The sequence below is a fragment of the Mustelus asterias genome, chromosome 4 (assembly GCF_964213995.1).
Source record: "Mustelus asterias chromosome 4, sMusAst1.hap1.1, whole genome shotgun sequence".
NCBI classification, from domain to species: domain Eukaryota; kingdom Metazoa; phylum Chordata; class Chondrichthyes; order Carcharhiniformes; family Triakidae; genus Mustelus; species Mustelus asterias.
In genome coordinates, this window is record NC_135804.1 from 27,586,430 (window position 1) to 27,598,718 (window position 12,289).

Below are 12,289 nucleotides of genomic sequence, written 5' to 3' on the forward strand. Positions count from 1 at the left end.
AGAAAAGGGAATAAGAAAAGCAGAGAAACCAAGGACAAAGTTCAAATCGGGCTATAGAGAAAAATATTGGGAGCAACGCAAACAATGTTAAAAAGACAAACTTAAAGGCTCTGCCTTAATGCGCGGAGCATTTGCAATAAAGTGGGTGAACTCATCGCGCAGATAAATGTAAACGGGTACGATATAGTTGGGATTACGGAGACATGGCTGCAGGGTGACCAAGGGTGGGAATTGAATGTCTCAGGGTATTCAATACTTAGGAAGGACAGGCACAAAGGAAAAGGTGGTGGAGTGGCACTGCTGGTTAAAGAAGAAATTAACACAATAGTGAGAAAGGATATTAGCTCTGACAACGTGGAGTCTGTATGGGTAGAGTTGAGAAATACCAAGGGGCAAAAAACATCAGTGGGTGTCATATATAGACCTCCAGTGATGATGTTGGGAATGGCATTAAACACAAAATTAGAGATGCATGTGATAAGGGAATATCGGTGATCATGGGTGATTTTAATCTGCACATAGATTGGGCAAATCAAATTAACCACCATGCCATAGAGGAGGAATTCCTGGATTGTATACAGGATGGTTTTCTTGACCAATATGTGGAGGAACCAACCAGAGAGCAGGCCATCTTAGACTGGGTACTGTGCAATGAGAAGGGAATCACTGCCAATCTAGCTGTATGAGATCCCTTGGGGATGAGCGACCGTAGAATTTTTTATCAAGGTGGAGAGTGAAGTAGTTGATTCGGAGACTAGAGTGCTGAGTTTTAATAAAGGAAACTATGAAGATATGAGGCATGAATTGGCCTTGATAGATTGGAGAGAGTTACTTAAAGGGATGACAGTGGATAGGCAATGGCAAACATTCAAGGAACACATGGAGGAACTGCAGCAACTGTTTATTCCTGACTGGCACAAAAGCAAAATGGGTAAGAGGGCCAATCCATGGCTTACAAAGGAAATTAGAGAGAGTATCCGATCCAAGGAAGAAGCACACAGATTGGCCAAGAAAAATAGTAGGTCTGAGGATTGGGAGCAGTTTAGAATTCAGCAAAGAAGGACCAAGGGATTGATTAAGAAAGGGAAAATACAGTACCAAAGTAAGCTTGCAGGGAACATAAAGACTGACACTAAGAGTTTTTATAGATATGAGAAGAGAAAGAGGTTGGTGAAGACAAATGTGGGTCCCCTACAGACAGAAACGGGGGAATGTATAATAGGGGACAAAGAAATGGCCGAGCAACTGAATACATACTTTGGTTCTGTCTTCACAAAATAGGACACAAATCAAATGCCAGAAATGTTGGAGAATGCAAGATTTAGTGAGAGGGAAGAACTGAGGGAGATCAATATTAGTAGAGAAATGGTGCTGGGAAAATTGATGGGATTGAAGGCGGATAAATCTCCAGGGCCTGATAATCTACATCCCAGTGTGCATAAGGAAGTGGCTCTCGAAATAGTGGATGCATTGGCGGTCATCTTCCAGGATTCTACAGACTCTGGAACAGTCCCTGCAGATTGGAGGGTAGCTAATGTCACTCCAATATTCAAAAAGGGAGGTAGAGAGAAAACAGGGAATTATAGACCAGTAAGCTTAACATCGGTAGTGGGGAAAATTCTCGAATCCGTTATCAAGGACTTCATAGCAGAGCATTTAGAAAACAGGATCAGACAGAGTCAGCATGAATTTATGAAGGGAAAATCATGCTTGATGTAACTAGTAGAGTTGACAAGGGGGAACCAGTCGATGTGGTATATTTTGGACTTTCAGAAAGCATTTGACAAAATCCCGCACAAGAGATTATCGTGCAAGATTAAAGCGCATGGGATTGGGGAAGTATATTGAGATGGATAGAAAACTGATTGGCAGCGAGAAAACAGAGTAGGAATTAATGGTTGCTTTTCAAATTGGCAGGCAGTAACTAGTGGGATGCCACAGGGATCGGTGCTGGGACCCCAGCTATTCACAATATATATTAATGATTTGGATGAGAGAACAAAATGTAACATCTTAAAGTTTGCAGATGATACCAATTTGGATGGGAGGGTGAACTGTGATGAGGATGCAGAGATCCTTCAGAATAATCTGGACAGGTTGGGTGAGTGGGGTAATCAATGGCAAATGCAGTATAATTTGGATAAATGTGAGGTTATTCACTTTGGAAGCAAAAACAAGAAGGTAGATTGCTACCTAAATGGCTATAAATTGGGAGAGGGGAGTGTGCAGTGGGACCCGGGTGTCCATGTGCACCAGTCACTGAAGGTAAGCATGCAGGTGCAGCAGGTGGTAAAGAAGGCAAATGGCATTTTGGCCTTCATTGCGAGAGGTTTCGAGTACAGGAGCAGGGATGTGTTGTTGCAATTATACAGGGCCTTGGTGAAGTCACACCTAGAGTATTGTGTGCAGCTTTGGTCTCCTTTCCTGAGGAAGGATGTTCTTTCTCTCGAGGGAGTGCAGCGAAGGTTTATCAGGCTGATTCCGGGGATGGCGGGACTGATGTATGGGGAGAAATTGACTAGGTTAGGATTGTTTTCGCTGGAGTTCAGACGAATGAGGGGGGATCTCGTAGAGACTTACAAAATTCTAACAGGACTAGACAGGGTAGATGCAGGGAGGATATTCCCAATGGTGGGGGAGTCCAGAACCAGGGGTCACAGTCTGAGAATTCAGGGTAGACCATTTAGGACGGAGGTGAGGAGACATTTCTTCATCCAAAGAGTGGTGAGCCTGTGGAATTCATTACCACAGGAAGTAGTTGATGCCAAAACATTGAATGTATTCAGGAGCGACTGGATAAAGCACTTGGGGTGAATGGGATCAAAGGTTATGGGTGAAAGCAGGATCAGGCTATTGAGTTGGACGATCAGCCACGATCGTGATGAATGGCGGAGCAGGCTCGAAGGGCCGAACGGCCTCCTCCTACTCCTATCTTCTATCTTCCTATGTAAATGAGGATGAAGAAGGCTGAGAAAGGTGCTAATAGTGTCCACTAAGTGATCAGAATATGTGAAAGGCAAAACAGAGGTACAGATGGTTCAGGGACTGCCAGGGAATTATGGCAGCTGCCCTGAACCGGGGGTGGGAGGGGGCAAGAAGGAGAGCTGGAATGAAGTGGAAAAATGAAAGTGAGAAAGAAGGATGATAAAATGGATGAATTAAATGAAACGAAGAAACAAAATGAAATAAAATAAATGGAAATGGGGTGAAGGTGGAGAGGAGAGTTCATGCTCTGAAGTTGTTGAACTTGATGTTCAGTCCAGAAGGCTGTAAAGTGCCCAATTGGAAGATGAGGTGCTGTTCATCCTGTTTGTGTTGGGGTTCGCTGGAACATTGCAAAAGGCCAGGAATGGACATGTGGACGGGAGAGCAGGGTGGTGGGTTGAAGTGGCAAGCGACAGGAAGGTCTGGGTGCTGCTTGCGAATGGACCAGAGGTTTTCAGCAAAGCGCTCACCCAGTCTGCGGTTGGGAGCAGCGAATGCAATAGACCAGATTGAGGAAGGTGCGTGCGAAGCGCTGCTTCACCTGAAAGGGATGCTGAGGACCTGGGATGGTGAGCTAGGAGGAGGTGAAGGGGCAGATGTTGCACCTTCTACGATTGCATGGAAAGGTGCCATAGGCAATGGGTGAGGCATTGCGCGTGATGGAGGAGTGGACCAGGGTACTCCAGAGAGAACGGTTCTTGCAGAATGCTGACAGGGGGAGTGAGGGGAAGATGTGTTAGTACCTGACTAAGGGTCATCTAGACTCGAAACATTGGCTCTATTCTCTCCCAACAGATGCTGTCAGACCTGCTGGGATTTTCCAGCATTTTCTGTTTTGATTTTGCGAGGTATGCCTGGAAAGCCTCATGGTCCCCTGTGGAGAGATGACACCTTTCAAACTCCTTTCCAACTCCCGCACCTACATCGGGGAAAGTGGGTGCCCTCTCCTCTCGCCTGCTGCCCCATTGGTACTCTTTGAAAAACACTTTGCGAAACAGTTACAACAGCTGCCCTTTGAGAAATGCTGCTTGGATTTAGGAAGTGCTGGCTGGTAGATAAACTATTACATCAAGTCAGCAATCAAATCAACCTACAGTCCAGAGGTTAGTGGAGTCAGTGCTGACTGGCAGAAATGTGTGTGACCCTCACAGACACCTGGGCTACTGCTAAACAAGCCCCCAGTCCGCATCGTACATTGCCGTCCTTGTCGCCTGACAACTGGCACTGGTGAGATTCCAGCTCCTACTGTTCACCCCCTTGTTTGTAGATTCAAGTCCCAGTTTAGTTCTTCACTTCTGCCAGGGATAAGAAATCTCTGAGAGACTGTCCCCAGTCCCTCGACAGCCCTAAGATGTGATGTCAGTACAGCAGAGAAATATATTTTCCTGACTTCATTGCTGTAGAAGGTTTCTTCATCCTGCAGACTTTTCAATCAAATTTCTTCTGATCATTTACTGAAGTTAATCAAGAGAATGTGAAGGTCAGCCTTGTCTTTTAGAAAGTTCCATGTCCTTTTTCTAACCAATAATAATCTACAGTCGCTGGAATAATTGTCCCCTCGTTCTGTCTATAATTGAAGTAAAATAAAACTCCACTGATCTTTGGACTGTAGATTGATTTCATTGGTGACTTGATGTAATAGCTTATGTAATTGCTGAAATACTGCTACAGTTTCAGTCATAGCTCAGTACGGTTATACCGTGAATACCTGAGGTGCATACCAGGTTTTATTCCTCACTTGTGGTGAATTTGTTGAACTCGGCTGAGGTGCTATTGTTGTGTTATAATTGGCCTTACCATCCTTGGGTTAGTGGAGAAAAGGTGGCACAAATGGCACCTAGCCCTTTGCAGGCGGTGTGGGAGATGAGAGGGCTGGCAATCCGATGGCAAAAGATGCTGGAGGGGAGGGCAGCCTAATGTCTTTCTATTACCAGCTGCAGGAGCTTCAGTGATGCAGATGCCCACTGGGTGGCAAACTGAGGCAATTAACTGCCCAATTAAGGGTTCCCAACCCCCACTGCCATTGGGAGGGGTGCCGGTGAGTGGGCAGGTGCCAGGCTTTAGCAGGGTCCCTGGGCAATTGCCATCCATGCACCGAGGTACTGCTTCCAGAACAACTTCCCCGCCCTGGATTCCCAAGGCCTGCCTGATCCCAGCTTTCTCCCCAAAACACCAGTCTTTGAGAAGTTACAATCCCTTTGGAAACTGAAAAAAAGAATTTGAATTCCAACTTAAAGGACTCGCACATCAAGATTTCAGGTTTTCAGACGTTTTCTGTCATAAACCGTAATTAAGAAAGCAAATGTAATGTTGTCATTTATCTCAAGAGGCTTGGAATACAAAAGCAGGGATGTACTTCTGAGGCTTTATAAAGCACTGGTTAGGCCCCATTTGGAGTACTGTGAGCAATTTTGGGCCCCACACCTCAGGAAGGACATACTGGCACTGGAGCGGGTCCAGCGGAGATTCACACGGATGATCCCAGGAATGGTAGGCCTGACATACGATGAACGTCTGAGGATCGTGGGATTATATTCATTGGAGTTTAGGAGGTTGAGGGGAGATCTGATAGAAACTTACAAGATAATGAACGGCTTAGATAGGATGGACGTAGGGAAGTTGTTTCCATTAACAGGGGAGACTAGGACGCGGGGGCACAGCCTTAGAATAAAAGGGAGTCACTTTAGAACAGAGATGAGGAGAAATTTCTTCAGCCAGAGAGTGGTGGGTCTGTGGAATTCATTGCCACAGAGGGCTGTGGAGGCCGAGACGTTGAGCGTCTTCAAGACAGAAATTGATAAATTCTTGATTTCTCGAGGAATTAAGGGCTATGGGGAGAGAGCGGGTAAATGGAGTTGAAATCAACCATGATTGAATGGTGGAGTGGACTCGATGGGCCGAATGGCCTTACTTCCGCTCCTATGTCTTATGGTCTTATGGTCTTATAAACAAACTAAAATCAACAATGAGTAGATAAGACGTTGTGGGCAACTCAAACTCTAAACTACGGGAACATCATTTCCTTACTAGTGGCTTAACGTGTTACCCCATCATGCTGACTTTATGCATCCGAGCAAGCTCAGTCCACAGTCCTCCCAGCTTCCAAAGTGTTCACCTTTTACTGTTTGCTCTATCATAACATCCAGTGACCACTTCCCTTGGCCTTCTAAGAATTCCCAATCCAACTTCCCGAGCCCTGCTACACCAAGACAAACCATCCAGGATCTTAGAAATTTCCACATGTTCCTTCTCTTTGACCAGAGAATGTCTTCTCACCTGCATTTTGCTTGGAATCTAGCAGAGACAAACAGCCTTTACCTCTCTCTCTGAGAGAGTAAGGGGCGGATTTGCGCAAAGTCAGATTCACTCTAGAGGTCTTTAAGAATGGAGAGTGGGACTCAGATGTGGAAGCCCTGCTCCCATTTCTATTAGATTTGTTTTTTGTTGGAGGGGGAGGGGGAAGGGGATGGGGTGTGAATCACACAGGTGTGAAACATGAACTCAGCAGGGCTATCTGAAATTGGCACTGAATTGAAATTGAATTGACGCCACGTTCAATATTCCAACTCCAAATATTAAAAATGGGACATAGTTTGAAGCATCCGAGGTGGGAAGTGTTTCCTGATGGATACAAAATGTCGATGGTAAGATTCAATATAGTGAAGTATACAATGAGTGGAATTCTCCCATTTTGGGACTAAGTGCAGTGCTGGGAGACTCCGGTGGTGCTTGTTCCACTGACCAGGATATCAGGATTCCACACCAGATTCTGCACTTAGAGGCTTATTAATTATGCACAGGCAAGTTCCCCTCCAACTCTCCTGGCACGTTGGTAGCTGATTCATCTGCCTACCCTCAGCTGACGGGTTTGAAGGTCCCATATTTCAACTCGAGTCCCGCAGACTCATATCACTCTCTTCAGCCCAAGTGTCTTCAGCAGACAGTGCAGGGTGACAGCAACCCAGAGGCAAAAGACTAACAGCCTCGAGAGGAAATCTGTTCCCCGATTCCACCATTCTCCCTAATCCTATTACCTGCGAGGTGCCCATGCCCCACTCAGACCTCTACCCACCACCAATAAACAGAGTGTCTTTCATTAGTCCCCTTTGTTTATGAGTTTCTCATGCAGCCTTGTCAGAGTTCAGTTTCTCTCCCCTCGGTCTTCCCTTTGCCTTCCATTGTTTGTCTTCTTCATCCACCTGCTTGCCCCTCTGTGTGGCATAGTGAGCCCTTGCCCTTCCCTCCCTCCCCCACCCTTCCTTGCACAGTCCTCTTTCCACATTGTCCCCCTTGTCTTTGTCAAACCACAATCCCCTCACCCCCTCCCCCCCAGCCTCACCTTGCACTCAGTGCTGCCCAGATAGACACTGCTGTGTGGCACCAGTGGGGAAGGAGAGCCTATACTCCCCAACCCCCAGTGACACAGGAGGGTCCATGGGTCCAGCCGCACGGTGCTGCCCATGAAGACCAGCTCAGCATGGAGATGGAGGCAGGAAGCGGTCTACCCTGGCACAGTAGTGTACAGTGTGTCAGCAGCAGCGCAGCACAATGACAGGAATCTTTGCTGTGCTGAGGACTGAGGACCACCTTGTGAACGCTCCGCATTAGTAATCAGGTTTGACGCCAACACAATTTCCCGCTGGCATGATGCAAGATTGAAAGACCTGACGGAATGCCAGCGGGAAGCTGCTTCAATGAGTATTTATGAGATGCAAGTTAATGCAAATAGCATTTATGTCACTGGGCAGCAGGAAGAGTGACCCACCATTGGGAGAAGGATTTTACTCCAGTGGGCTTCCAATGTTTTTGTCTCCTGCCAGAGTTACCGCGCCTGCCCATCACCAAACCCACCGCAGACTGGCTGGGAGAATTCTGCACCATGTACGGCAGAGATGCCTCAGAAAATACAAATTGTTTTAAGACAGAAATGCTTCAAGACCATTATTGACTAATTTTATTGACAATTGTCAATAAATTCTACTGAAGACTCTATGGGTGGATTTCTCTGGCCGTTCCCCCTCAGGGAACACCCCCCCACCCCCCCCCCCCCCCCGCTCCCCTCCCCCCACCCCAGGGAATCCACCCTGAACCTCCCCAATAGAAACCTCCTGGCTGTGAACATAAGAACATAAGGAGTAGGCCATCTGGCCCCTCGATAAGATCATGGCTGATCTTTTCATGGACTCAGCTCCACTTACTCGCCTGCTCACCATAACCCTTAATCCTTTACTGTTCAAAAATCTATCTTTGCTTTAAAAACACTCAATAAGGTAGCCTCAACTGCTTCACTGGGCATGGAATTCCACAGACTCACAACCCTTTGGGTAAAGAAGTTCCTCCTCAACTCAGTTCTAAATCTGCTCCCCCTTATTTTGAGGTTATGCCCCCTAGTTCTAGTTTCACCCACCAGTGGAAACAACCTCCCTGCTTCTATCTTATCTATCCCCTTAATAATCTTATATGTTTCTTTAAGATCCCCCCCTCATTCTTCTAAATTCCAAGCCCCAGTCTACTCAGTCTCTCCTCATAGGCCAACCCTCTCAACTCCAGAATCAACCTCGTGAATCTCCTCTGCACTCCCTCCAGTGCCAGTATATCCTTTCTCAAGCAAGGAGATCAAAAGTGCACACAGTACTCCAGGTGTGGCCAAACCAGCACCTTATACAACTGCAACATAACCTCGCTGTTTTTAAACTCCATCCCTCTCGCAATAAAGGGCAAAATTCCATTTGCCTTCTTAACTACCTGCTGTACCTGCAAACCAACTTTTTCTTCTCTCAGTAGGTAGTGAAATCTGTGCAATTCTTTACCACAGAGGGCTGTGGAGGCTGTGGGTCATTAAGTATGTTCAAGGCTGAGATAGACAGATTTTTTAATCAGTGAGGGAATCAAGGTTTATGGGGATAAGGCGGGAAAGTGAAGTTGCGGATTATCATTTTAGATCAGTTATGATCTAATTGAATGGTGGAGCAGATTTGATGGGCTGAATGGCCTACTTCTGCTCCTAGATCTTATATCCTTATGGGCTTATCTCTTGTCATTCTTAACTGTAAGTGCTCGAGGCAGTATAAAGTCTCAGCTAATTTCTTGGAAGAATAGATTCACAACACTAAACTTCCCACTGGTTGGATCCAATCAGTCATCAATAGACATTCTCATTCAGAGAGGTGACACGGGTTATTGGTTTGAGAAAGGGACATGCTGCTATCTTACAGTGGTGCAGTCATTCTCCAAGTTGGTATCTATGGGATGATATGGGACATTATAGGAAAGAATTACCCCACATCTTCTAGCACCTGCAATGTTTGATCCAACATGCTTAATATTGACAGCAGTATAAAATAGTGAAATTGTGTGCCCTCACACAAAAACCAAGCTTCTATTTGTTTATTTATCTATTTATTTATGTATTTATTTATTGGTGTCACAAATAGGCTTCCATTAACACTGCAATGAAGTTACTGTGAGAATCCCCTCGTCGCCACACTCCGGCGCTTGTTCGGATACACTGAGGGAGAATTTAGCATGGCCAATGCACCCAACCTGCACGTCTTTTGGGCTGTGGGAGGAAACTGCCACCTCGATTTAAAAACTAAAAAAAAAGTGATTAGACCTTTCTGGCATTAGAAGCTTGTATAAATTTAATGAGTAAATACTGGTAATGAATCAATTAGACCAGAAACCTCAGAAGAAGGTGCCACCTTTGATGATTCCAAGCTCGTTGGCTCAGAATTGATGGGACAGAAATGCGTAAATACGGCTGTTTAAAATGATTCTTCATTCAGCGGCTATGCTCTGCTTAACATTGTCCCTTCCCAACTATTGTTCCTGACCATAGCTCCATTATTCAGGACCCTTGAAATTCAAATACGGATACAGATGTTTTAGGCCTGATAATTGTACTAAGATCCTTTTTAAAGTCCTTGGCAGTAAGCTGTTATGGCTCTGGGACCTATTGCTATGTTTCAGATCTCATCCGTGAATGACAGGTTAGCATCTTTATTGCTTAAAGTGTTAGAGCTGCTCTAATCCTTCTACCTAATTGGAGGCATGTCCAATTGTTCTGTTCAATTCTGATAATGTCTAGAATTTCTATGCTACCATATGTCCTAGAAATAAAATCCCACTGTCTGGCATAAGTTTGGAAATTGATACAAGTGGTATTCCAAATAGTTAATCAATGACCCTGTGAAATCTGTTTGCCTTTGCAGGTTGACCGGACTGAAGTTATAAAGAGTAACTTGCATCCCGTCTTCTCCAAAATTTTCAACCTGGATTATTACTTTGAGGAGGTTCAGAAACTGCGATTTGAAGTATATGATATTCACGGTCACTGCAGTATCGGTACTCGTGATGATGACTTTCTGGGTGGAGTGGAGTGCACCCTGGGACAGGTAAACACAAATAGGAACAAAATTTCGATCACAATCGTCATTTTTAGAAGGCTGCATTGATATTTGAATGCTTTCCTTCCCCACTGCATTCAATTAGTTCTTGCAGTGAGGGGACAATGGAATGGTCAGGACTGTAAATATTACTGGTGACTACAGTATTTTCCAGATGCAAGAGTTTAACGTGAATATATTTAATAAATAAAATAGCTCAGGTAAAATTTATTTATTATAGCCTGCTGCCAAAGCAAAGAACATGCTGGCTATATTCAGCCACCAACTAAAAAGACACAGGTCACGTCTACATTTATGCCTTGCATGCTTCGACGCTTGATCAAGCTCAGTTAAGCGAACAGTTGGTTAGTGATGCAGAGCGATGCCAACAGCGTGGATTCAATTTCAGTACCAGCTGAGGCTATTCATGAAGGCCCCACCTTCTCAACTTTGCCCCTTGCCTGAGGTGTATTTTTAAGTTTATTTATTAGTGTCACAAGTACATTAACACTGCAATGAAGTTGCTGTGAAAATCTCCTAGTCGCCACACTCTGACTCCAATTCAGGTACACTGAGGGAGAATTTAGCATGGCCAATGCATCTAACCAGCAAGTCTTTCAGACTGCGGGAGGAAACCGGAACCCCGGAGGAACCACGCAGACATGGGGAGAATGTGCAAACTCCACACAGACAGTGACCCAAGGCAGGAATCGAACCCGGGTTCCTGTGCTGTGAGGCAGCAGTGCTAACCACTGTGCTACCGTGCTGCCCTTAGGTGGTGTGGTGATCCTCATGTTAAATCACCACCAGTCACTCCCCCTTTGAGGGGGAGAGCAGCCTATGGTCATCTGGGACTATGGCAGCTTTACCTTTACCTTGCTTCAACACCACAGGGATTGAGATCTGCATTCCTACTTTGTCAATCCACACTGTTGAATTGAGAGATTACAAATATCTAACAATGAAAACAGGGTTAATCATTTTATCCAGAAATCATTACCTAAAAATGTCAAAGGTTTTAATTTTCTATGACAGTGCTCCACTTAGCGGATGGGATTTTATGGCCTCGCTCGAGCGAGAGCGGAAAATCCCGCCCGAGGTCAACGGACATTTCTGTTGTCCACCCCTCGCCCGCTCCGATTTCGTCGGGCGGGGCAATAGAATTCTGGCAAGCGTATTTGTGTAAAATTCCTTTGTGCGTATTTTAAACATACTGATGTAATAATTTTATTAGTTAAAATTAACAGAAGCGCAACAGATTTTGAAACTTTGCTTAACTTTACAGTCCATGTTCCAAGATAATTCAAAACATCTCAGTATCCTTAAAGGTCTCCGTAATAATTCCTTATCTACACCAGAGTCTCTGATGTGAAGTTTGGCATGAAATCAAGCATCCACAGAATCCCTACTAACCCCTGCATATCAACGGACTGGCAAATAACATTATTTACTAATGATCTTAGACGCTAGATACAGATGTGTCTGCCTGTTGATTTCAACTTCAAATTGAGATGGAGGAATATAAAAAAGATATTTTTCAAAAACTATTGCCAAAGACAGATTGGCTCCAGCTGGCAGTAGCAAATTAAACTGGTCACCAGCTGGCCAATCATCAAGATTTCACACAGAGCTATCTTAAAAAGGGTCTTTATATGAAATGAAATACGATTTCTGGTAAGCCTGCAATTTCATTCAGTGATGATGCATAATTCATTCTTTTAAATGTGGAAGAGTCAGAATTAAAGACATATACATTTCGATCTCAATAAGATTGTTTGTGCTGATCATTTTACTGCAGTTTAACTGAGGGTGTCATTTAATTCATGCTGCCTTGGGGAATCTGATTTGATTTATATGTCTGCTTTACATATTGTCTGATATTACTTCGCACTGGAGTCAGAGGAGAGTCAAATCATGTG

At 44.8% G+C, this 12,289-nt stretch overlaps 1 protein-coding gene across 1 annotated transcript in view; it reads left to right on the plus strand.

Moving 5' to 3' along the window:
• The window catches only part of cpne7 (copine VII), a 152,434-nt gene that overhangs the window by 47,864 nt on the left and 92,281 nt on the right, over positions 1 to 12,289 (plus strand). Inside the window, exon 2 of the mRNA XM_078210237.1 lies at positions 10,197 to 10,379. Within this exon, the coding sequence (XP_078066363.1) occupies positions 10,197 to 10,379 (183 nt within the window). The remainder of the gene's footprint in view (positions 1 to 10,196; positions 10,380 to 12,289) is intronic.